The sequence below is a fragment of the Anomalospiza imberbis genome, chromosome 17 (genome assembly GCF_031753505.1).
Source record: "Anomalospiza imberbis isolate Cuckoo-Finch-1a 21T00152 chromosome 17, ASM3175350v1, whole genome shotgun sequence".
Lineage (NCBI taxonomy): Eukaryota > Metazoa > Chordata > Aves > Passeriformes > Viduidae > Anomalospiza > Anomalospiza imberbis.
This window is the reverse complement of record NC_089697.1, coordinates 8,766,599-8,793,083: the sequence shown is the minus strand read 5'-3', so window position 1 is coordinate 8,793,083 and position 26,485 is coordinate 8,766,599. Positions and strand designations below refer to the sequence as shown.

The window sequence follows — 26,485 nt, the reverse complement described above, 5'->3', positions numbered from 1 at the left end:
CAACATTAATAGAGCCAAAAACATCTTTGTATTTCATTGGAGTTTCACAGTCAAACTTGAAACTCTTACTTAGGAGCAGTTTGGAGACATTGTTTGCCTCCTTATTTAAGGAAAACTACAAATAGAAATTAAAGTGCAGATAAATTTATGTACTCTGAAATTTTATTAGCTTGTCTACAGAGGCACTTATTACAGCAGAAAAAGGTAACTTTTAAAGCAGTTTTCCTGCAAGAAGAGAGTGTCCTCTGACAAATCCTTCAGCTGTGGTGGTGTTCCACATTCAGATTCCAGTTTCCTCCACGAGCCAAACAGCCACGTGAGTACTCCAGATGACTGCATTTCATGCAAATTTAAAATATCTTCTTGGTCAGTAGGACTGAATCCTACTTGCTATGTAGAGGTAATTTTACTGATTTTTTACACCTAAAAAAATGGCCATTCGTGTTTGATAACATCACTGGTATTATTCCACGGACAGGCTATGTCCATTCTTCCTGTAAGGGCTGCTGAGTGGGGTGCAAAGTTGTCATGTAGGATTACTGGAAGTCAACAGGACATGCTGGTTCTGGGGAGAGGATTTGGGCCCTTTTTTCTGACAACATGGAGAGTTAATGATCTAAAAACAAAACACCAAGGAAGCAGTAATGTGATTTCAGACTGAGCACAGTCAGTAAAATAGAAAAAGTGGAGTCTACACCAGAAAACTCTGAGACCAGAAGACAGAAGGCTTGGACATGAAGGACAGCTCAGTGCTGCACTGCCATGTCCCACTCTGTGCTCTGATCCCAGAACCAGCAGCAAGTCCAGCTGGAGCTTCCTGCCAGCTGGAGCTTTGATCTGTGTAGGTGCCCTCCAAGGCAGAGGCAGGCTCAGAAGGTGACTCTGGGCTTCGCAGCTCACTCACTTCACACAACAAACACTCGTGCCCTCTGAGGTGTGCAGGCAGGCACTGAGGATGTGTCTTGGTTTCCCTCCTTGTGCTCTCCTTGTGTTTCAGAAGGTTTGTCCACAGGACCCATCTGCAGCAGGCTTTGGGCTTAGGAGCTTCATCATCACCACCCCCCCCCCCCCCCGCCCCAAACTCCACAGGGAGCCCCCTGAGGCTCTGCACCTCCCCACTGCTTTGGCAGAGGTTTGCAGGATGCAGCCATGGGGTGAAAACTGAAAATCCCATGAGGAAAAGGAGATGGAGCTGTGTTGTCCTGTGGGGAAGCTGTAAACCCTGCAGCTCTGCCAGACCTGCAGTGTGATCATTCCTCGGCTGTTCAGTCACTGATTTGCAGGAGGCCAGGAGAGGCTGCCTGGCTGTGTCAGCTCCAGCCATTTGTGCTCTGTCAGCAAGAAGCTGCATCTCCTCAGGAAGGCAGGAAAAGAAAGGTCAGCTCCTCCTCTGAGCAAGGCACTGATGTTTGCTTTAGGTGAGATGAAACCACCCTGGATTTATCCTCAAATGCAGTTTTGCTTTCAATCTGAATTTCACCAACACTGCTCTGATGGCAACGTTTAAACTGGCTAAAAACAGAAGAGATGAAAGAAATACTGAAAAGATCTCCTAGGAGAAGCCTCCTTGTACTTGCAGTTGCTGAGAATGAGTGGGAGAGACAGTCATTGGCAGGGCTGGCTGCTAGGACTGCCAAGAACAGTCATGTTGTACCTCACCAGGATGGTGACTGCTGCTCAAGCAGGAAAATCCAGTGCTATCAGCTCTGCACACTTTGGAAACCAGTTCTTGTCTGTCCCTCTAAGCCCTGCCAAAGTGTGCTCCCTCGGAGAGGCTGCTCAGCATTGCTGAGGCTGGTGAATTTTACAACAGATAAATCAGCTTCTGCCAGGAAAGGCAGAAAGGCTGGAGTGTGTCTTTTATGAAAAAAAATTCACCAGTTCTGATTGAGAAGTGCTGCTGCTTGATATCAGCAGTTCTGCACTGGATTGCTCATCTTGCCTTCAGAGGAATGGTGTTTTAGTACCTAGGGCAAAACCCACTTGTATATACGTTTTTTTCCCTACTTTGCTGACATTGATGGTTAATATATGTAAATTGATGTGCCAGCCTATATAAAGGCTGTTGTGATCAAGGTCAATCTAGGAATTTTCCTCCTTACAGAACCTCTTCTGTGTGTTGTTGTTGCATTGAAGCTTGATAGCATTCAGGAGGGAATTGCTATTTTAATTCTGTGTTCACAAATTGCCTATTGACTCCAGTCATCAGCTGTCACGTTTGGGGAGCAGCTCAATGCACTGGACTTGAATTACAAATCGAGTCTGCCCAGACAGGGCTTCACCAGTCAGGTCAAGCTGCCCCGTGTTACTGCAGGACTGGCAAGAAGAGATAGAATCTGAAGCTCAGGCTGCTGCAACTCTCCCAAGCTTCTTGCCCACACCAAGGTGTGTCCCTAAGCTGGTCCCAGACCCTGGGAGGGAGCACAGAGCTTATCAAAGGAGTGGAATAAATACTCCTTGTGTAATCTAGGCTGTTGATGAGATCCCAGCTTGTCAAATTAAACCTCTGCAGAAAGACTCCCCCATTCCCACGTCTGTTAAATGCCTGTCCTCTCTCTGATGGTGGTTGTGAAGGGCTTTTACCATCTGCTAAAGGCCGCCTAAACCCTCTCTTGCACTGGGCTTGAGGAAGGACTGGGGCAAAACCAGCTCACACAGATGATGTTGATCCAGTGAAGGTGTCCCTGCCCATGGAGCAGGGGTTGGAACTAGATGACCTTGAAGGTCCTTTCCACCCAAAAGTGATTTTATGACTCTGTGAAGATGCTCCTTTCAGAGCTGATGGCAGATCTTCACTTGTCACTTCACCTTCCTCCCTCAGAGGAGATTGTGTCACTGGGCATGGGTGGCTCTGAGGGAGCCTTTTGTGAGGTTTGGATAGCTGGATGCAGGGTTGGAAATGTGCCACAGCCCCATCCTGTCCTCTGCCTGGGACTTTCATGCTGCATTAAGCAACCACGGGGCAAATTCTTGTCCTGCACCCACACACAGGTACTTCTTTGAATTTAGTTACTGCCTTGGGATTCCAGCTCTCCCATCTCTCTGCCAGAGTGCACCAGGCTGGATGGAGGCAGTTTAAAGCTTGGACTGTAACAATTAGCAAATATTTAGGTTTATGTGATCCCTGGTATCCTGGCCCTTGCTGTTAAACCACTGTAAGCCCTTTCTTTATGCGAAAGAAGAGCAGACTGGTGGTGCAGAGCTGGGACAGGGCTCTCTCACTGCTCCCCACACAGGTTGGCAATAGCCAACAGCTCTTTTTAATGGATCATGATGGGATTACAGTTCCCCTGCCAGGAGTGGTTCCTTTGGCTGTGTTCAGTCCAGGCTAATTGTAATGTAATTACCACATCCCCATCATAGCAGGAGACTGGAGACTTTCCCACCTCTGAAGCCTGAGCATTGCTTCTCTGAGAGAAATGTGGGTCCAGATTTGGCCATGGCATGTCCCTGACCCAGGTCAGGAAACCCAGACCATGGAGGGGAGCTCTGAGTGCTGCTCTGCAGTCTGCAGCTCCCTGAATCATAGAATCATTATGACTGGAAAAGACCTCCATGATCCTTGAGTCCTTAGAGGTTTCTGTGGAGCTGGGGCAGCAGAGGTGCCTCCCAGAGATGTCCCAGAGCAGGGACATGGCAGTCTTTGTGTCCCTGTCCTAGTGGTCTGCAACACCTGATCTTTAAAAAACACACTGAAGAGCCTCACCCTGAGGGTGAACAGAGGGAATTAAACTCCTCTGCCCTGCTTTGAAGTCTCACACCCACACTCTGGTATGGGAGCTAAAAGTTAAGGACTATTAACTGTTTGAAATGTTTCTTCTGATGTTGAGGAATGGGGAAGTGGAGGTGACAAAGTTCCGTGTCTCGTTGTGTAAGAGCATTTCTTTTGTTGTCATTTTTTTGGTTGGTTTTCTTTTTTCCCAATGAAAACTTTTATTAGTTCATAAAGAAGGTGAGTACTTGGTGGTGTTTTCATTGAAGCTGCAGGTCCTGAAGCAATGCAATCATGGGAGAATTTAATTTTTCAGTGTTGTTTGTTTGTTTTCCAAGCTGAAGTTCTGTTCCTTGTAGTTTTGGAGAACCAGGACTGAACTATATTTGTTTACAATTTTAAGGGCAACAAAGATTTCCCCCCCCCCCCCATTTGTTACTTTGAAGCCAACGAAATTATTTTGTCTCGCATTTGATTGCTTCGGGTTAAGAGCCTCTCTTTTCCGTGGAAATATGCAACATATTGCTCAAACAAAATCTGATTTTTTTTTTCTGGAACAAAATGAAGGACACTCAATGACAGGAGAGCTCCAGCTCAGATTTATAACTGGGTAATGAGAAATTGCTGAATACCATGTTCGTTTTCTGCCACTAGATGGAAATAAATCTTCCACTTTTCTCTGAGAGCGCTGCTGTCCGCTCGCAGCCTCCAGCCCAGGAGTGCAGCATCCTCCAGGGCACAGTGTGCTTCCCTGGTGCACAGCAACCTCCAGGATGGCTTTCCTGGCTACAGGACCATTCCCTGGTGCTGTGGATGAAGGACCTCCGTGGAAGATGCCCCCAGAATTGCTGATGTGCTGTTCCAAGTGGAGGGGGTTGATGCCAGATGGCCTCCAGTGTTTGCTGTGGCACGGACACCAATGAGTTAAGCACAAGTAGCCCCGGCGGTGGCCTGTGACCTTTACTGACAGATAGAAACAACCTTTCCCAATGCAGCAGGGAGGGCCTGGCTCCCAAACAATGCTGGGCACTCTGCTGCCAGCCCAGCTCCGGGCTCCAGCCCAGGTGAGCAGCCTTGCTGGGGACAAGGGCTTACCCCCAGGGAAATGCTCTCTGGCAAGGACAGCGCGGTGGCAGCTGGCCTGGGGAAGGGATTTTATCAAATCAGGGATTTTATTGTTTTGATGTTGGCAGTGAAATCCTTTTAAAGTTTTTTTAGTGTTCTTTTTTTGTTTAAGTGAAATCAAATTTGGTGTGTGGGGCGAGCAGCGCTGGCTGGCTGCCAGCTGCAGCCTGCTGGCATCAGATGTGTCTGCTCAGAGCAGGAAAAATCTGCATCTCATCCTGCCAGACTCTGCTCCCCTGCACGGCAGATTTCTCCAGCTCTCTGCTTGAAATGCAGGCCTGAATTGCCACACAGAGGACAAAATTTAGGCAAAGGACTAAGGCAAGCTTTGCAGCCAGTGGCAAGGGTGGCTGTGACAGGTCCTGGAGTCCTCTGTGCTCACTCCTGGCAAGATTTACAAACAGGTTTTTTTTATCTTTTTACAGCTTTTCAAAACAAACCCATCTGATTTCTTCCTTTCTTTTCCTCAGCCCTGCTAGGGAAAAACAAAGGAAACAAAAAAAAATCAAAGGGTGCTGAACCTTTTTTTTGATGTAACAAAGTTGGGAGCTGAAAACAAAGATATTTGGCTGTACCCAGAGGTGTCTCTTTCTTTTCTGAATACTTAATGAGTCACACTACTTCCTAATCTATTGAAACAGAAAATTCAGACACTGCAGTTCCTCTAGAGGGGAGACCTAGGTGAAGGGACTCTGCACATTCATTGTAGATTGGACTGCAAAGCCATGCCTTGGAAAGCACTTTTCATCTGTAAATTGAGCTGATAACTAATTCCATCTAATTAATGCCTCCATGGATGGGGGGGTGAGGGAGACATATTTAGGGATTTTCTTTCCCAGGTCTGAAATTCTGTCACCTCCAGGATGGAGTTAACAGGAGCTTGCTAGGTATTCCCTATATTCCCTTCAAAAAAGGGGAACAAAATGCTTTGGGGGAAAGCTCAGGTCTGCAAAGGACACTGCTGAGGTTAAAGAAGAGCTCGGTGCTGTGAGCACGGGGCTTTGGTTTGACATCCCTTTTCTCCTGAATTGGTGAGGTGCTCTTCCCATGAAATATCAGTGCAAAAAGCCCTGAGGTTGTGACATTCAAAGTGATGAACTGATGGAGAGCAGAAGTTCTTCCAGGCCTGGATCCTTGCTCTGGTGTTGACCACTAGCAGAGATCAGGGAAAGAGGAGAAGGAATTGTGAGTAAACTCTCCACTAAGGTATTCTTACAGCTTCCATCATTGAAAACAGAAGTAATATCTGGATTTCCATGTTCAATACCAAGACCTGTCCTTCATTAATTTACTTAATTCCTTTTTAAAATTAATTTAGATTTTTGAGGCTTAACATCCAGTATTGATAATTTGCACTGTTTAATTTTATGCAGCTGAAGGGGAAAAAACCCTCCTGTCAAGGAGTTTGTCTCAAGGCTGCTGACTTCTTTCATGAGCTTGGCCCTGGTCCTTGTTGTGGAAACAGCCACTCCAGTCACCTCCTCTATGGCAGCTTCAGGTTCACAGTGCTGCTCTGTCCTCAGGAGAAGTTTTAGTCCATGCTCCTGCCTGTCATCCTCACAGGCAGCTTTCCAAGCACAGCTCCCTCCATCCTCAGCAGCCCCAGATATCCCTGGCTGCTGTGCCCTCAATTCTGCTCCCTTGCCTGTTCCCCAGGTTTGAGATGGGGAGATTATGTATTTTTAGTAGCTTCTATTTTTTGTGTGTCTTAAGTAGAAACATTAATGTGTAATTTAAGGGACACATTTTACAAGGTTATTTATTGGAGAAATAAGCTTTTTCCTCCTTTTTCATGAAATAAGCTTTTTTCTCCTTTTTCCTGGTTTTTCATAGAAGAAGCTGGCAAGGGCTGAAATCCTTTACCTTGTCACTGTAAAACACTCTCAGGATTGGAGCTGAGTACTTTTATTTTTTTAAAAAAGGAAGACAGTTATTATCCAATGAATGAAGACAGATTTTATCCAATGATTAAAACAGCAGCAGTTTCTCCAAGGTTGAAGCAGCTCAGTGAGCAATGGGATGGGCAGGTTTGGGGATCTCTCCCCACTGTGTTCACGTTGGGAATGAAGGATGCTGCAGCAGGGCAGGGACAAGCCCAGCCTGCCGTGGGAGCCCCTCGAAGGCCCTTTAGCTGAGCCTGGACACCGCGGAGGGGCTCCGGGAGCCGTCCCGAGCGTGGCCCGGGGCTGAGGGCACAAGGGGAGCCTGTTCTGCCTTTCTGGCCCGGCCTGGCCAGCGGGACACGGGGCAGAGCTGCTCTGGGAGAGCCCGGACAGAGGAGCCTTGTTGGCACTGCCCATTGCGCTGTTTGCCTTGGACGGGAGCACCGGCAGCGAGGTTTGTCCAGCCCGTTTGTTACCTCTGCTGCTCCTTCTCCAGCAGGGAGCCAGAAGAAAACCAGCGTGCCTCCAGCTACGGTGGTGCCCTTACCCCGTGTCTCCTGCTCCTTATGCTGCTCTTCCCGAATCCCCAGCCCAGGTGGATGGATTTAGCAGCATTTTTGGGATGGGGGAATGTAAGCCTGGAAGTCTGTGCTGATGGAGACAATGGCAAACTCGCTGCCTGCTGATGAATTACTGCTACAGAGGAGCTAATTAAAGACAGCGTTTAGTTTATTGATGCTTTATAGAATTAAATTGAAGCAGAACCTCCTTAGCTGATAAAATTTCCTTCCCTGCCCTCACACCCTTCTTCTCCACAACCTCTTTCAGTAGGTTTCTTTTGTGTTTCTGAGGTTTGGGCCCCCGTCCCAGGCAGTATTTTTCACTCCTGATTGAACTGATGGAAACATGATTTTACAGGAACCTGACAGTAGTGATGGATGCAATTAACCCTTTCCACATCCCACTTCCTCTGCCTTTTCCTTTGCTGGTCACCATCACTTTCAGGTGAGCTCTGGCCTTGCAGAAAGTTCCTCTAATAAAGGGGATGATGGGTGGTAGCTGAGGCAGGTGCCAGTGCCTGGAGGCACACTTAGAGGTGGTATCAGTGTCAGCTTGGCACCAGCAGAGCTCCAGACTCACCAGTGCCAGATCTTGCTATTCACAGCCTGTGCTTCTCCATCCAACCTCTCCGGTGGCTCCTGCACAGAGGGAGGCCTCAAGCTGCTCTAATCCGCTTTTAGCAAGTGTTGACCACGGTGCTGGATGCATCCCAACCTGTGGAAAGGCAGAGAGCCCTCGGGGAGGAAGATGGGAGCAACGCACTCGGCTTGCCTTGGGGAACGGCACATCTTGAACCCCCGCAGGAAGGTTACAGCGTAAGGAAGGAACCGCTTTGTCCATCTTTGGCTCATCCTCCAGCCCGTGAGTGCCCGGAGCCTGCCAGAGCCATGCCCCGGCAGAGGGGACACTGTCCCAGCCCGCCGGGAGCATCGCGGCCAGCTCCCGGCTCGCGGCGGGGGAGCAGCCGGCGGAGCCGGGCTGGGATTGCAGCAGGCTCCTCCTCCGGAGCCTGCCGGGAGGGAGGGACCGGCGTGGGGCTGCAGTCAGCAGCTCCGGGCTGCCTTACCTGCCCCGTGGAGCAGCATCTTCCCCCCGCAGCCCGAGGGGAGCATCGCCAGCCCGGCATGGAGAGCCTGAGCAGCAGCCTGAAGAAGAAAGCCACGGAGCACCACTACAGGGCTGAGGTGATGATTGCTGGAGAGCAGCTGAGGTAGGAGGTCCTGGGGTCCTCCTGTAGCCGGGGCTCCGGGCTGTGTCCCGTTAGCAGCAGGCTCAGAGCTTTACCTTTGAACAACGAGCTCTTTCCCCCAGGTGCGGGTGTTCCCCTCTCCAGCACCTGCTGACCCTTCCTTCACCTACCAGAGTGCTGAGCCAGGTCCTCTTCTGTTATACCTTGTCCTGCTGCTCCTCTCTGGTGTCTCCCACCCTTCACCCCCAGGTACCAGGGGACTGACGAGTGAGTTTAGATGGCAGCAGATTTTTTTGTCCCATTCCACCTTCCCCGAAGCACGGAGAGCGGTGTGGTGGCACTGAGCAGCCCCCACAAGGTCCCTGACCCTGGCTGGATGAGGACAGCAGCACTTCTGGGGATGCTCAGACTTTGGGGGTGACTTGGAAGGGCATTCCATGGGTGCCACATGCCTGAACTAGATTTTCCCTTCCCTGAAAGTCTCTTTTGGGAACTTCTGCTGGTTTGTAGTCCCTGTTCTTCAGCAGCTTCTGAAGGTTTTCTTCTTATGAAGACAGAAATCCATTCTCCTATGCAATGTGTGGCTGAGAAAATGTGCTCCTTGTGTATGTGGGGTCAGAACCTCCTCCTTGCTTCCAGGCATCTGACTGTGGGCTTTCCTAGCTCTAGAGCAGTTTGCTTATTTGTATCTGGAGCTATTCTGGCTTGTTATGAAATGTGAGTGGAAAATAGGAAATATATCCTTGATAATGTAAATAGTCCAGAGCCAGAGTGTGCTATCATCAGATCCCTAAAATTAGTTTGGTGTAGTTTGTTGTCCATTCTCAGTGAGCACTGTTAGATTTAGCTTTATTAATTGTACTGTATCAAGGTTTGATAACTTCCACCTAAGGGTTGGGGCCCCATCTTGAACATACAGCCAAGGAACAGAGCAGGTTTATTCATATTTATATTTCCAGTAACTTATCTGGAGTGACTGAAGCTTAAATTGAGCTTCATAGCCTAGGCCAAAGGAAGAGGTCAGGTATTGAGAGAGAAAATAAAATACTCAAGCTGTGTGTTAAAACTGTGTTCCATATGTGGGGGGTGATGTGACTTCCCCATACCTGTTGCAGGACAGGAGCTGATCAGGCCCTGGACCATTTGGTGATTGTGACTCTAAGCACAAGAAGGGGATAGAGTAAATTTGTTTGTGAACAGAATTCTTCCAGTACATTGCACACTGGGCTAAAGTTGAATAGAAACCCCAAAGTTTATGTAGTTTTGGGGATATCTGTCTTTTTTTTTCTTCTTTATTTTTATTCCCATAGCTGCAGTGCCTTGAAGTTTCCTGGTTTAGGGAGCTCCCAAAATCTGAGAGTTCACAGTGAGGGGGAGGAGGGTCCTTTTGCTGGGGCTGGGCACACAGCAGTTGCATCCTTCTGCTTTGGTCTGGGCAGGAACCTGTTCCTGGTGCAGAAGGATGGGAAGGAGCTGTTGGTGTAAAACCTGGGGACGAAGATGAGGAGATGGACACCAGCCTGGAGCTGGGCTGCTCCTTCCACTGAACCTCTGGCTGGAAGGAGAATTGAGTGAGGCAGAACACACAGAGTTTGAATTTCTCCCTTGTGTTTTGGGGATCTCACAGCCTGGCAGGTCAAGAGTTAGTGGTATAGATCTTCCTGGATAACCGGTGGAGACCAATGGGGAAACTGAGGCAGAGAGGCTGGGTGATGCGTCTGACAGCAGCAGATGGACAGGGATAAATGTCCATGTTGTCCTTCCCTGCTTTTCCCTAGATGTGGAATACAGAGGCATGGAAAGGAGCCTTGCAGCTGCCCTGACTCAGTAAACCTCCATCAGCAAATAACGCTGCTGTATCCACATGAAACATCAAACATTTGTTTTTCCCTGCTCCCCGCTTCCTGCCCTGCCTCCCCACCACTACATTAAACCAAACAAACCTTTGCTCCATCGTTACAGTTCTTTGGCTTCCCAGCAAGTTTGCAAATGCCTCAGAGTTTGGTTTGGCCAGAGGGGTGAGTCTGTTCAGTGTCAGGATGTGTTTCCCAGCCAGGAATAGCTGCACAAGTGAGGGCTGGAGGAATGCTCTGTGTGGATGGCTGGGAATGAAGTGGATTCTGGAGGAATCAGTGGGAGATTGGCCACTGTGGTTTGGGTTTGCCTGTCTGCCAGGGCCCCTCTGCTTCAACGGCTGCCTGGACCAGGGAGGGGGAAAAAAATTATATTTTGAGTCTCTCTTCACTAAAAAGACAAAAATAAAATTTTCACTGATATTTTGGCCTTAAGTCTGACAGAGCTGCTGGCTCAGGCTCGTTCCTCACGTCTGCTGTCATTCCTCTTGTGTCAGACATATAAACTTGCATGAAAATCACATTGGTTTTACTGGGCGTTGTGTATTCCTGGGTGGCATTCTGTAAGAGAGGCCCAATTAGTCACTTCTAATTGCAACAAATGGCTTATCTACACAGAGAGGTTCTGGAGCAGCTTCCTCACTTTGCATTCACACCCTGCTGTAATCAGAGCTCCTCAAGTATGGACAAGCCCCGGTGCACTCTCATCTGGGTATTCCCATGGTCAAGAGAAGCAGCTGTGCTCTAATAGCTCTGTTAAGCTGCATTAATCACTCCTAAACATAAAATATCCTCAGTCAATTTATATCTTGCACAGGAAAAGTGAGAGGAGAAGGAAGCTTCTTTCCTACAAAGAATGAAATTGCAATTTCTGCCACTGTCCAAAACTGTCAGAGCTGGCGAGTGTTTTATTTGAATTCTCAAACTGAAGTGCTGTTAAATAAAGTGCTTATTCTTTGATGCTCTGGAAATTGGGCTCACTAAAGGTGTGTGGCTGAACGTGCCAAAATTTATATTCTTGCCCAAAAGTGATTTGTCTGCAGGAGGTTTGGTGGCTCTCTGTTGGACTTGGATCTCTTTTGGAGAACATTAATTCCTTGAGGAATCATGGGGCACTGCTTGATGGAACAGTGAGCATTATTCAAAGATGAGACTTCATGGTCAGAATGACCATAAAAAGCAAATTATTAAATTTCTAGCAGTGGTGAAAGGGAGGACTGGGAAGAAGACTTGTGTTTCCTGGGATTTCTTTCTGAGATTTTAAGTCATCCTATACTTATATTTAAATACAAGGAAAATGAAACATCTCAGTACTACTTTGGGCTGTCACAGGCATGCAAAGCCATTCCTTGTCCCCAGATGTACTGGTGCTTTTTCAGACTGGGGATGATGCAAACTGGGCTTTGCTGAGTGTGTTTGCAGCAGTAAATGTGCCTCTCCAGCAGCAGCTGCTTTGCAGAAATACTCCTGTGTCTGTTGCTGCATTTTAGTAAGCACTTAGTTGTTTGTTGCTTTGGTGGGTTTTTAATTTTTTTTTTTGTTTGTTTGTTCCTGTGAAGATAGGAACAGAATAGATCTTTTGGATGATGCATCTTTCCAAGGCCATTCATTTGTGCTTAGCTCCTGTGGCAATGTGAACTGGAATTAATATCCTTGAAATATCCACCTTGTCATTTGAGATGCTCAAGGTTTGTTTACATGGGAGGTGAGGGAGAGTTTATTTCTCTTCTGTTTGGATGTCCCTTTCAACAAGGTTACCCAGGATGAATAATGATGGCTTTGTAGGGACCTTGACAAAGAAACAATTTGCTTACCCAACACAACCTACTCAAAGCAAACGCACGTGGAGGCTCTGCCTGCCAAGCCAGGAGTGTTTCATAAGAGCCCATTCTCATGTTCCAGCAAGTGTTTTATCCTGACCTTATTCTGCCTTTTTTTTTTCCCTTTTGAAGAAGTAATATGTCCACAGGGTGGATTTTGCCATCTAGAAAACTCATAATATTGCATATTATTATATATTTCCTTAATCCTTTTTATCTGGAAGCATGATTAGAACCCACTCATGGTTTCACAAGCTTTGTTTTTGTAACATCACACGAGAGCTGCTACATCCTGTGGCTGAAGGACAAAGTTTGTCTCTTCAGGGTTGACAGGAAACAGTAAACAAGAGGAAAGTGAAAAGTCTGCAAGGACATTCCAGTCGAGCCTCTTCCGCTGCACTGAGTCTGCAGGACAGAGGGAAAACTCGTCACAGGCTTACAACAGCCCTTAAAGGTCCAAGATGCTGCTCCAGAGGTGCTGAAATACCACTTACTTCCTGTCCTGGCAATTGCTCCCAATCAAATATTTTCAGAATAAGTGTATTTTTAAATTTTAGGCCTTAGCAGCATTGATTTGTATTTTTTTTTAAATTTTATTTATCTCCTTCAAAATCTGTGCAGTTTTTTCTGTATTCTGAAACATGATCAAATAAAGGGAATAAAATAGGGGAAATAGTGTTCTCCTAACCAGTTTCTATTCAGGCCTTGTGTGATTATGGTCTATGTATTGTTATATGTGTAGGGGGTGTGTGTGAGTGTAAATATATAATTATATTCTTATATATAGACTCCTATATGTATAGACTATATATATTCTTTATATAGACTCCTGTAGACTCTTGGTGGCAATAGAGCACTCTTGAAACATTTCTTATCTTTACCAAATATTCCTCTAAAGTGCCTTCCCACTTTTTGATTGTGAAGGAGAGAACACATAAAATTGGCTGTGTCTTCCTCCATGGGTGGAGATCCTCTGTTTGCAGTCCTTGCTGACTGTGTCTGGTTGCGTTTTGACAGTGGACCATGAAATAAAGGAAGAAAAAATTAAAAAAAAAAAAAACTCTAAAAATAGCCAGGCAGCTGTCTGTGGACTGCTCTTTCTGGGTAAAATCCATCTGCAGGACGAGTGCTGGTCACATGTGGGAATCAGCCTTCCAGGTAAAGAGTGAAATGCTGGATATGGACCTCAGGATTCGAGGGAGGTCTGTGCAAGGCAAGGCCAGGAGCTGGTTCTGCATGAATCTTTGGTTTAGTATTTTAATTAGCAGTAAGGTCTGAAAACTTCTGTCAACTTCTCAGTATTAATTGCAACAATCAATTACTAATTATTCTTCTAACAAGACATTTGATGGTATAAGTTTGAGGAACTTAGTATTTATAAATCCTACAATACAGGATAATCCATTATTAGCTGAGAATTTTTTAGGATATTCAAACTTCTTGTGAGGTACCTAAAAGTGTTGTCCAACAGGCACAACTTTTCCAAAAAGAACAAAAGAACGTGAGGCATGAAATAACAAAAGGCTGCAGTGTTTAATACCCTAGAAAAACTCATTGGCCTGGGGCAAACCTGGGAATTGCGATGAATAATTTGAAACAAAAACCATCTTGGGGTTACAGAGATGTTTAATTAACATCTCCCCTCGGAGCCTGCCGCACACACTGGGCTTTTTCCAGCACTAGTGTTTTGGGGACAGTTGTGGCTACAGGGCAAAAGCTTGGCCCTTGGACAGATCTCCTGCCAAAGAGGGCTGGCTTTGGCTGGAGCACAGAGGAACTCTGTGCCTTGTGGCTCACTTAGTTGTTAAGGTCCTTTTGAAAGTCAAAGCTGTGCTCACCTGAGTGACCTTCCCCCATCTGTCTTTCCATCCGAGCTGCAGACCAGCCATAACATTGGGGTTGTTGGGATAGAAGGGTTGGTTTTGGGTAAACTCTGTCCCAGTCAATCCCAGCTGGAACCAGAAAATGCCAGGGCTGTTGTCCACTGCTGCTGTGGGTTAGTGGGTACAGGGATTAGGTAGTGCTGGGATCCACCTGGCACTCTGCTTGGACAGAAGAAAGGAGGGCTCTTGTTACCGCTCCCACCTGGAGTTATGAGTAAGGCCTGTCCTGGGGGCAGATTTATTCCTGCTTTCGTGGCCATGGGGAAAGAGAACTAGACACAGAATCATGCCAAGATAACAAATACATGTACTGCTGTTGTTTTTTTTTTTTTTTTTCTGAGTTTTGTCCCCTCTTCACCCTCTTTGGTTGGCTGCTGTGGGTTTTAGAGGCTTGTTTAGAATGAAAAGACAATATGGGTCACACTTCATCTGCTCAGGCAGCCTGAGTGGTGGCAGGAGGGGAGAATGGGATGGTGGAGAGGCTCCCTGGGATTGGCTGATGCAGTCTGGCAGTGCCAAGGGGTTTGCTTGAATTGATCAGTTCCTGGCTGCTCGGCACCAGCCCCAGCACATCCAGGGTGGTCTCTCCAGGCTGGGCAGATATGGGCATCAGACCCAAACTCTCCTGCGAGCCCAGCTGTGCTCAGTGGCTGCCTTTCCCCCCAGGCTTCGTCTCCACGATGGGAAGCTGATCAAGGACAGGCGGTTCCACCTGAGGACGTACCCGAACTGCTTCGTGGCCAAGGAGCTCACGGACTGGCTCATCGACCACAAGGAAGCGCCCGACCGCGAGACCGGCATCCGCCTCATGCAGAAGCTGATGGATCACTACATCATCCACCACGGTGTGTGGGGCTCCTGCCACCCCCAGGGTGGGGCTGTGCGTCTCCTCACCCCCTGTGTCACCCAGCCCAGCATGCAGGAGTCCCTGTGTGCCACCCCGCCACGGGGGAGGGCTCCTGGAGAGGCTGGGAAAGGCTGGGTGGGGCTGGATGGGTGTGAAGCTGTGCTGCTTTGGGGGATGTGCAAGATGCTCGGCACTGGTGAGGTCACACCTCGAGTGCTGTGTCCAGTTCTGGGCCCTCAGTTTGGAAAGGACATTGAGACACTTGAGTGTGTCCAGAGGAGGCAATGAGGCTGGAGAGGGGCTTGGAACACAAACCCTGTGAGGAACAACTGAGGGAGCTGAGGTTGTTTAGCCTGGAGAAAAGAAGACTCAGGGGTGACCTCATCACTCTCTACAACTCCTGAAAGGTGGCTGTGGCCAGGTGGGGTTGGTCTCTTTCTCCAGGCAGCACTGACAGAACGAGAGGACACAGCCTCAAGCTGCAGCAAGGGAAATACAGGTTGGATATTAGGAAAAAGTTTTTTACAGAAAGAATGATAAAGTTCTGGAATGGTTGCCCAGGGAGGTGGTGGAGTCACCATCCCTTGGTGTGTTTAACAAAGCCTGGATGTGGCACTGAGTGCAGGGTTTAGTTGAGGTGTTGGGGCTGGGTTGGACTCGACGATCTTGAAAGTCTCTTCCAACATGGTCATTCTGTGAATTCTGTGAGTTCCCTGCCCACCAGAGAAGAGGCTTGGGCTGTGCACTGGTAAAATGACGTCTAAAGTGTCTCCTCTTTGAAAGCAAGCTTGGTAACACCTGACCTGCATTCCTGTACCCAGGCAGGTGGGTGTTTGTACAGCAGCTGGTCTGGCTCATGTCTGTGTCAGGCAGAAGTGGAAGGTGAATTGTAGCACATTTCACATCTGCACCACAAGACCCCGGTACTCCTTAGTTTCCTCATGCTGGGACAAAGAGGGCTGTGCAGTCCACATCACTCCAAGGGAAATTTAATCTGACACCTGTGAACCTAAAGCTGAAGCAATCCTGTAGGAAAGCCTCCCTTGGGATTTAAGTGTGTGCTGCCATTACAAAGGCTTGTCTGTGGAACCTAATTAAAAAGAAATTTTAAAAGGAAGGGAAAAAAAAAGGAAGCATGGAGAAAAGGTAGCTTGATGCTCAAGCCCAGCTCTTAGCAGTACTCAGGATTTTTTTCTTTTTAAAATTTCTTTGGAACTTTCAGGAGTTTTGAATTAACTCAGGTCACATACTGAGCTCTGTGCTGCAGGGCAAGGTCCAGGCCTTGGTCCCAACATAACAACAGAAAACAAGTTGTGCTTCAGATGGGCAAAAAGCAATTCCTGTCCATGTGGCTTTCAGGCCCAGCCAGGAACAAAACCCCCAGTCTCTCAAACAGCCCTGGAACACCTCTGCCATGGGTGGGAAGGGCTGTGGCTGAGCTCTCCTGCTCCCAGGGCTTTGGGACAGGAGCTGGGGCTGCCTGGAGCTGGTGCTGGTTTGTCACACGAGGATGTAGCTAAGGAGACAGAAGCAGATGATGACCACACCAAACCAAACCCTCTTCTCCCCCCTCTTCTCTGGGGTCCAAAAATAGCTGCCTTTGACCACTGCAATGCAAACACTCCCTGTTGCCATCTGCTACTTGCTGAAGGTAATGCCCTTTACATTAAACTGCCTTGAATAAAAATAAACTGCTGCTGGGCTTTATCACAAAAAGCTGAAGCAGGGAGTTCTCAGTTAACCATTAACACTTACACCTGATTATTTTCCATCTCTCCAGCTGACAGTTTTAAATAAATCCATTAGTTAATTAAACCTGTGCAGCACTGGGGACCAGCCCTGTTTTGATTGCATATTAAGACATGTCCCTCCTGCTCCTGTGACAATTGCCGGCAGGACACGGAAGTTGGACTTTCCAACTTGCCTTGTGTCCATTAATTTTGTTAGTCCTGTGGAAAGAGGGCTGCCAGCTAATGCAGCACAGTGCTGGGTGCTTGGCAATTGTCTGGCTGAACTGTTTGCCCTCTTCTCCACTGGCATCCAGATAATTATCTTATGAAGATCATCGTGCTGCCTCTTAATTGTCTGGTGTGCTTTGAACTTTTGTTCTTTTACATGCTGGAAACACATTGAAATTGGTCTTTAGATAGAAAAACTGCTTTGGTTTTCTATGGGTACAGTCCTGTAGGATTTTTTGTTATATTCCTGGTTGTAATGGCTTTGGAATAGTTGCTCCTTGGAATTATGAGGCTGCAAACTTTCATTAAAAAAAAAAAAAAGGTTTTTAAAGCAACTTTCTCATCCTGCCCTCGTGCTTGGTGAGTCACAGGCTTTAGAGTCCTGATTGCATCTGAGACAGCAGCTCTGCAGGAATGATGAACCCGAGATAATCTGACAAGTTTTGGCATTTTGCTGCTCACCTGAAGGGGAATGTGGTTTTGCCAGTCTGCTCAGAAGGATGAAAAAGAGTTAAAATTTTCACAAGAAGTATTTTGAATCTTTTGAATTTCACTCTAGTGGATGATGTTACTTTAGTGAGGAAACATTTGTGGTTTTTCCTTTTGACTAATTTTATTTGATTTCCAGGCATATTCTTTATTCTGGTTTTTGTTGTTTTTGTTGTTTGGGGTTTCTTTTTACCATTTAAATTTCTTCTTCTTGCTTCAGACAGGTACAGCTGAAGGCAGGTTAACTTTTAAGAGCTATGATTTTTGGGCTGTTTTTTTTGTCTTTGTTTTAGTTTTTTTGGGGTTTTTTTTTTTTGGTTTTTTTACTTGTACTCTAGGAGTCTGTTTCAGACAGGTTTATCTCACATAGTGAAAAATTTGGTATCCCAAATATTTACCTGCTAAAGGTTACATGAACTATAAAGCCACGCATTTACAGACTGTGTGCCCATCCCCAAGATGAATCCGAAGCTTTTCATACAGATGTAATTATTCCAGTTGTATTGCATCTGGCTTTGAGGGAAATTTTCTCTTGAGGTCAGTTTGCCATGCAAATGAATTGGGCACAGATGACACAAAATGATGTGGAAAAGTTTGTGCCATTTTTTTTTTTTTAGCTTATGAGTATTTTTGATAGACAGAGGTAATTATATGGGCATTTGAGTGCAGTGTGCTTTTTTTCCTCTGTCCTCTAAGTCTGCTTACATGTGGCTGTAGCTTTAAAAAAAAAAGTTGATTGAGGCAATTCTGTTCATCCTCTTTTAAAATCTAAATGTTAACACTTAAATGAAAAAAAAAAAATCCTGCTTTTTCTAGTGAATATTTTAGTGTCTGGAACAAAATGCAGACCCCAGCTCCAGCTTTGCCAATGTCTGTGCATTGGGATTGACCTCTCCCACCAGCATGAGCTTCAGGTGTTCACGAGCAGGTAATTTTTGGGGACCGAGAGCTCGGATGCCGATTGTTCCATGGGACGAGGGGCACAGGGAGAGACGTGGCACGAAGGCCTCACAGCTTTTAGCCTGGAGACAACGCCCTGCTGAGGTGAGCCCTGTGTGCCCTCACGGGCTGACGTCCCTGCCCTGTGTCCCTCCAGTCTGTGACGAGCACTCGGATTACAAGGATGCCAAGCTGCTCTACCGCTTCCGCAAGGACGACGGGACCTTCCCGCTCAGTAAGGACGTGAAGGTGTTCCTGCGAGGGCAGAGCCTTTATGAGAAGTACGTGAGTCCTCCCCTGGCACTGGGGCACTGGGACTGTGCCCTGCTGGCTGTGCTGGCTGCTGGTGCCCTGCAGCTGGGAGCCCCAGCTCCCACTGGCTCTGCTTTTCATTCTCTGCACTCCCTGCTGGGCAATGCTGCTTCCCGAGCCCTGTCACAGCTGCAGGACAGCCAGGGCATGGTTCTGGAGCTTTACTATGAACTCATGGGTGCTTCTGAGGGCTCCAGCCCACGTGCAGGATCTGGGATCTGGTACAGGGAAGTAAAGTCTGAGTGCTCCTGGCATGAGCACATCCAGTGGCCACTCCCAGCCCTCTTCCAGCCTCCTTGTGCGAGCTGCTTCCACCAGCTGTATTAGGACTTATGTCGCACCAAAATCAGCAAGGTATGGGACTTTCAGGACCCTCGTGGGCCTGGGTCTGTGCCCCTTTCTTAGCCTATTAGTCTATTTAGGCCATTCATAGACTAAGTTAGGCTATTTCTTAGCCTAATTTGCAAAATTTTTAATGGAAAAGGTTATTCCCAGAGAGCAAACTCCTTCCACCTCCAAGTGTTTAATTTTCGTTGGGTCAGTTGTTTCTGGTTCTAAATCCAAGCCACCTTTCCAGAGTTTAACCCCAGCCCACTCTCTGGACCTGTTGCCTTTAACAGCCTCTTCACAGTTTCACATCCTCCCCCTCTGGCAGTGCGAGTCACAAACTGGCCCTGAAGGAGAGCCCTCCGTCCGGCCGGGTGGTGATTTTGGGTGTGTCCCTGCCCCTTTGCCCGATGTGCATCCCTTGTGCTTTGCTCTTGATGCGCAGCAGGGACCGTGGGACGGGGAGAGCATCCCGGCGGTCTGATGGCTGAGCTGGCTGCACCCTCTCGTGGAGACACTGCATTTAGCTCTCACATGCTGCCAGCGGAGCACCTGCTGACTGAAACCCACCTTGTCCTTGCATTGGGACTGTCTGCCGCGTGTTACCCACACTCAGTCGCTTGCTTGGCTTTCCCTGCGATCTTTAGCTGAGCTCACAGCCCACCTGGTTTTGCTGGAGCTGCTGCCTCTCTGTGCTGAAGATTTACCCAGGTGCCCGACTGCAGCTCCGTGCTCCTCCCTCCCTTCCCGCTGCTCCCCGGCAGGAATGTTCTGGCTGCAAAGCTTTGCCCACTTCCCTCGGCCTTCCTTCGCCCGGCTGCAGCTCCCGTGGGGACTGGCAGGGATGTTTGGCATCACGGGAGCCTTGTCCCACCTCTGTGCCAGGCTGGTGAGCGTGGAAGAGTCAATCCTGAAGGTGAGGGAGGAGAACTCGGTGAAGTACCAGAGGACTTTCCTGGGCTCTGAGATGATCGACTGGCTCATTCAGGAGGGAGAGGTGGAGAACAGGCAGGAAGCAGTGGAGCTGGGCCGGGCACTGCTGGAGCACGGGATCATTCAGCATGGTGAGCCAGGGCCTGGCTGGAGCCGGGGTGGGAAGCGAGGGATGAGCGTGGCTGTGGAGGAACAAATCCCCATTCATGCCATGCAACAAGTGCTGGTCAAGTGCCCACTTGGAGATGGCAATGGAGCCTTTTAGTTCTATGTTTGGAGCTGGTGACCTTTGAAACTGGAGCAATCTTTACCATCCACAAAGGCTTTGAGATGAAATCTGAGCTCTTGCTCTTCAGATCTTCAAAGCCACCAGCCACAGGGCTGGGCTGCACCCCTGCGTTTGGAGGGCTGGGGCGTGAGGATGTCATGGTTAGCTCCTCTTGGCTGGAGATCATATCCACCTGCTATAATTAAACTTCCAGTTTGGAAGGCAGGGAGTCCTCTGAGTGTGCTGGGACAGGGGCAGGTGGAGGGCTGTGGCACTGAGTGCACCCCTGGGAGACGGCACCTCTAGGGGGGTGGCCCTGCTGTTCCTCCCTCCCTGCAGGCAGCATTCCCAAGCAGGCAGAAAAGCTGCAGTAGAGCACAGGGGCATTAAAAGCAATTCATGAGGGTCCCTCAGGATATTTGTCATATCTTTTTCCACCCCCTCAGCCTCTCCCTCCTCCCCTGTTCTCTCCTAGTCTCCAATCGGCATCACTTCTTTGACAGTGACATCCTCTACCACTTCTGGATCAACTTTCGGCGGCGGCGGCGTCTCACGGAGTTGCTCAATGAGAACTCTTCCCGTGCCCTCTCCGAGAGCCCCGACAGCCCCTTCTGCCTCCGCAAGCTCAACCCAGAGCCAGGCAACAGCAGCTTCCTCTCTGGTAACCGTGGATGTGAAAGCAAGGATTACATTAGCAGAGTATCCCAGGGATGAGGATGTCGCTCCAGCAGGGTTTGAGAGGTTCCTCTGGGCATCCCATGAAGTGAACATCCATGCCACTGGTTTGTGGTGGATGTCACGATGCACTGACAGTCTCTAGCACAGCCCCCTGTCCCAGGAAAATAACTCAATTTAGCATCAGATCAGCTCTTGATCTTTCTTTGAAGCTGGTTTTACTCTTTCTAAGCTTAAATACCTTCTTCTGTGCACACATACTTTTCAAGTGTAGATCAGGTTTGGAGGGAAGTTTGTTATTTTAAACTACTCTTTTTTTTCATAGAAATTTTTTTATGTGCGTCTTTCAGTCCAGACCAACAAGGAGATCAAAGTTGTCTCAGCAGTTCGAAGGAGCAGCATCACTTCCCTCTCTGGAAACTCCAACACCTACTTCAGTGCTCCTCCCACCTTGGTATTCCCTCCTGTGGCTGAGTGCAACCCCAAGTCAGGTCTGGGCTTCTGCATTGCCTGTTTTTATTGGGAGCCATCTATTCCTTCAGGGCACGGGCTCCAGCCCAGGTCCAAACCCATCAAACCCCTCAGCCTCACCTCAGCATCTTGATTTGAAAAGTTGTGCTTGTGTTTGGAAAACCACTGAGATGAGCACAAAGGTTTCTGTGTGCAGGAACTGTGGTTCTAACATCTGTTTTCCAGCCCAGGGTCATCCCCAGGCTGCCTTGTTATGCACTTTACTGTACAAACCCCTTGATTCTGATGGAATCTGTCACCTTCTGCTCTAGTGTTAAAGAGACCCGTCACCACTGAGGAGCTGCTGTCCCCTGGGGCCCCCTATGTCAAGAAAACGCTGACTGTGAGTGACCATTGGGAATGGCAGTGCTAATCCAGCAGTATCCAGCTCCCTGCCTGCTCTTTGGTGGCTTTCTGTTGGCTGCTTTGACCTCTCTATGCTAAAGCTTTGACTGCTTGTCACATCATCATGCCTTTTTGTGGGTGACTCTCTAGGGATCAATGTCTTCACTCATTCCTGTGGGTGGAAATGTGCTCATCCCCTTTGAGAGCTTAATGTATATCCATGAGCTAGATCAGGAAAAAAAAAAAAAATCTGGCCAGAAAAAATCTCCCATTTTGGAAATGTTTTGCCGTTGGTCAGGCCCTGGCACAGGGTGCCCAGAGAAGCTGTGACTGCCCCATCCCTGGAAGTGTCCAAGGCCAGGCTGGATGTGGTTTGGAGCACCTTGGGATAGTGGCATATGTCCCTGCCATGGCAGGGGGTGGGATGAGGTGATCTTTAAGGTCCTTTCCAATCCAACCCATTCTAATATTCTGTAATTTCTGTTCCATCCAGCTCCATGCAAGCTGTAGAATCAGGATGTCTTGTGACACTTGGGACTGTGACACTCACCCTCTGTCACATGGCTTTATGCACAGCTTTGTGCATCTTTCAGGTCCCTCTGCAGATCAGGGTGTTGATTTGATCCATCAGCATCTGATGGAGCTGCACTGGGTGGGGGGAGCATCCAAGGGCCACTCTTGCCTTCCTTAGGTTGGGCTTTTGACATGGACAAATCTCCAGGATGCTGCAGACAACTCGAGTTTGGGGCTTTTGCTTTTTAAATTATTTCTAAAGCTGTAGGACTGGTCAAATCAGGCCTGGTGGGTGGGAATATTGCCAGGCAGCTCCTGCCCTGTGGATCCTATTGCACTTGGCTATTTTTGTGTCTCACCCCTTCATTGCCCACCTCTGAAAGGGGCAATCTCACAGAGAGCAGTGTAGGAAGTGTGAGGGCTGCCTTGCCATGCTGGTTTGGCACCAGGAAATGTGGATCAGGTTCCCAAATTAAGTGTGCTGTACAAAGTGGTGGGAAGGAGGAAGAAAAATCAAGCTGGTGATTAGCATGGCATGTCTGAGGACGTGCTGTTCATTCTCCTCCTGAACGCTCTTGCCCTGCCCTTCAACTCTGCCAGCCTGGGCTTTTCATGGCTCATTTCCTCCTGCTTAGCTCTGCAGTTGCTGTTATTTATTTATATGGGCGATGTGCAAGGTCCCTTGGGAATTCCTTTTCTCTTTTGGGCACTTCAGAGGGCCACAGTACCACAGCAAACTGCTCTGCAGGCTGACCTCAGCGTGGGGCAAGGCAAGAGCAGCCCTTCCACCCAGGAAATGCTCTGCTGTGCCAAGGCAAGGGCGCCGTGACTGTGCCCTGGGAATGTTCTCAAGCGTGCTCGTGGGGCATGCCTTGCACTTCAGCCTGATGCTGCCTGTGATTCTCTTTCCTGCACAGGCTGACAGGAAATTAATCAGAAAGCAGCTTTGCAGGGAGCAATGAATCAGTTCTGCATCTCACTTGGTGCACAGCCCTTTCTCTCCTGCCCATAACAGGTTAGGATCATGAACTCTCTGTCTCTCTAGGAGCTGTTGCATCTCCTCTCTCCAGCCCATTCCTTGATTTTTAAACACCTTTTGTTTTCCTTGCAGATTGTGGGGGATGCAGTGGGCTGGGGGTTTGTGGTTCGAGGAGGAAGACCTTGCCACATCCAGGCAGTGGACCCAGGAGGACCTGCTGCTGCTGCAGGGATGAAGGTACTTCTTACTCATGGGCAATAAACAGGAGACAGGATTTGTGTCCTGTTTGAGCTTTTTGGGCTGAACACATCCTCCATATTCCCACCTCCTGCCCTGGGGATCAGACTGATGGAATGGGCACATGGAGCTCTGGGAGAGATGGAGGGAGGGATGGAGTGCCGGGTGTGTGGTGGCAGAGTAGAGGATTTGCCTTTTCCAAGGCAGCACAGGGGCTGTGGGCAGCTAAAACTGAAAAAACTCTGTCAAAAGTCAACCATCCCTGTGCCAGACCTTGGAACTGTCAAAATGGTTTGAGGTACTAAAAACAAAGCAGAGAATTCCCAGTTCAGTTCCAGTGACTTTGTATAACCCCAGGGAGGCAGGCAAGGAGCAGAGCTTTGTCCTGAATCACAGCTCCTGAAATACTCAGCTCCTGAGCATTTTGTTTCCCTGCTATTAGCAATGGACTTCTGCACTGAGCTGTTTTCCACATACACAAAACTTTAATAATACTAAATTGATTCCTTGATTTGATTCATCAAGTAATTTCCAGTATTTACAGTTCAGGAGAAATGAACTTAGAGCTTGAAACTCACTTTAGGCCCAGGCATGTGAGTTTGGTGTGAAGTCTTAGGCACGAATGAAAGAAGTGTTGAGTTTCCCAGTTCCCTACAGAAACTCCAGCAGCAAGGGAGTAATTTCTAAAAACTGATATAAGTCTAAAGTCACATGAATATTTGAAACAATGGGATTCTTCAGAGGCACAGTGTGACTCCTTGTTTGCTTCAGGCAGGATTGGAAGGGGATGGATGAATTTTTTTCATTTACTCAAGAGCCTGGTAATTTCTACTTACCTAATCTCATTTGCTACCAAATTGCTGGATGTTAATATTGTGTTTCATTTCCATCTGTGAAATGAGCCCCTGCTCACAAATGAGTCTTTTTTTCCTCTGTTAGTTCACAGCCTAAATCCTCTTGGTCCCATTTTTATGACACAGTGATTGCAGCACTGTGATTATTGGTGTAGCTACAGGGTTTCCAGGATTTTGACACGAGTTATTTGCATCACAGCCTCTGGTTCCAGTTAATCCGGGCAGGAGGTGCTGTGGGGCTGGAGGTGAGCTGTCCCTCCTCTCTTGCAGGTGTGCCAGTTTGTTTTCTCAGTGAATGGGGTGTATGTTCTGCACCTGGACTATCAGACCATCAGCAGCCTCATCATGACAGGACCCCGGACTCTGGTGATGGAAGTCATGGAAGCCATTGAATGAGCCAAGAGTCTCCTGCCCCTGCTGTTTGGAAAGGAAGGACTCTCCACTTGGCAGGGATAGACTGTGGGGAGGGACCAAGCTCGACCACTCACTGTGATGTGTTACCCAGGCATTTTGATGTATTTTCAAATAAATACATTCGAATGGACAAATCTTGGATTTTTATGCTCTTGAAATATTTGTCTCTACCTGTTATTCGGGTGTCTGAGCTCTTGCAGCTCCTTTTTAGTGCCAGTGTGAGAATTCAGCAGTTAATGAAGCCCACCTTAGAGCAAGCACTTCATTAGCCAAGCTGTGAGGCAAGTGGCAAAGCTGGTAAGCAGCAAGAAGTTTATACCAAGCGAGTCTGTCTGAGCTGCCCTGAGCTGTCTGTGCACTCTTCCAAGAACACAATGTGCTCTCCAGATGGCCCCATAAGCTGTGCCACCGGCTCTGTCAAGAAAATAAGGAAATGTATACAGGAATGTGTGTTCCTTGTAAAGTCTAAGGCTCCTGCTACTCTCCTGGCTTAGCCACACTCACAGACAGGGCTGGTTGCTGTTCCCAGCTGTTTCTTGAAAAGGTGACACTTCCATGACTGTGCTTTTTGTGTCCCCACCCCTTAATAATGCTTAATTTCATTAATCAGCTTCACCTCAGCAAGGAGGCAGGCAGAGATCCCCAACATCATGGGTTGCTACCAACCTAGTGGGGAGCAGTGGGTAAAGGAGGGACCAACACCAGAGTGTGGCCAAAAGGAAATGTGTCCTGGTCTGAATCTGGCACTGGGAAGGAACAAAAATGAGTAAAAGCCACCAAAATCCAGCCCCCTGTCCCCTGCTGCTTGCAGGATGGCTGTATTTACAGCCAATGCAAAATATTCCTTGCAAACTGCCCTGAAAAGGAACTAAATATAGATAAACAGGTAATAACAAGAAATTAGGGAGGTTTCCTTCTTTCCAGCTCACAGAGCATCCTGTTTGTGATTAGCCTGCTGTGCTGTGCACAGGATGATTGTCAGCACTCCTGCTTAGGGCAGGGTCCTCAGCAGCTCCTTTGGCCACAAACCAAGCCTTAAAAACACCCAAAAAGGCCAAAGATAGTAATTTTGATTTGTGTAGGAATGGAGTTGACATTCTTGGATAATCTGGTGTCAGCTGTGCATCAGGTGTTGCCAGGTACTGCTGGTTGCCTTTTTCCCCTTGGTATAAAGGGATATCTGCTCCCCCAGTGCTGGTGCTGAGGTAATGGGACAACTTGGAGCACAGAATTCCTGGATCAGGGTCCAGGCAAAGATGTTTGCATTGATAATTGGGGTCCTTCCAGCCCCTAAGTGGAACCAGACCATCTCCTCAACAAACTCACAGTTGTTATTTGTAGCATTCAGTGCACGAGTTCAGCAACCTCCATCTGCCTCTTTGCTTTTTAAATTCTCTTTAGGGAGAGTTTGGGTGTCTGGGATGTCCCAAAGGTTTAACCCAGAGTGCTTGGCTTGCACTAAGGTCAAATCCAGAAGATTTAGGCATGGTGTGGGCACCCTGAGAACGGCAGGTCAGGAAACAACACCCTGAACACAAACACTGAAAACAGCTCCAGATTTCTCTGTGTCAGAGCAGGAATTTTTATTTCTGTGTCTGAATTCCTTGAAAGCACAGGAGATAAGTGCTCATTTCTTTCTCTCCTTCTACTTTTAAAGAAAACTCTAGCAGCTCTGAGCAACACCAGAAACCCAGCAGGAATTACAGAAGAGGTAATTTGTGGTATTTACACAAAGGGCAGTGACAACACTCTCTCCACGGGGTATAAAATGCTCTGTGCTTTGTTTTAAGATTAGTTACCCACTTTTTGCCCAGGGAAGCTGTGGCTGCCCCATCCCTGGAAGAGTTCAGGGCTGGGTT

The 26,485-nt window shown here is 48.0% G+C and overlaps 1 protein-coding gene across 3 annotated transcripts; it reads left to right on the top strand.

The window, feature by feature from the left end:
- The first annotated feature begins 8,362 nt into the window (after positions 1-8,362).
- LOC137484217 (DEP domain-containing mTOR-interacting protein-like) lies at positions 8,363-24,760 on the top strand. Of its 3 annotated transcripts, none has more exons than XM_068207920.1 (9): positions 8,363-8,465; positions 14,693-14,871; positions 18,417-18,540; positions 19,784-19,962; positions 20,575-20,760; positions 21,125-21,265; positions 21,557-21,627; positions 23,254-23,358; positions 24,483-24,760. In XM_068207920.1, exons 2-9 carry the CDS (start codon positions 14,835-14,837, stop codon positions 24,606-24,608), a joined length of 969 nt encoding a protein of 322 aa, XP_068064021.1. In that variant the 5' UTR covers positions 8,363-8,465; positions 14,693-14,834; the 3' UTR covers positions 24,609-24,760. The 3 variants fall into 3 exon arrangements, with proteins under 3 accessions (XP_068064021.1, XP_068064019.1, XP_068064020.1); XM_068207918.1 differs by having other exon boundaries at positions 8,363-8,491; XM_068207919.1 differs by lacking the exon at positions 19,784-19,962 and having other exon boundaries at positions 8,363-8,491; positions 20,603-20,760.
- The last annotated feature ends 1,725 nt before the right edge of the window (positions 24,761-26,485 follow it).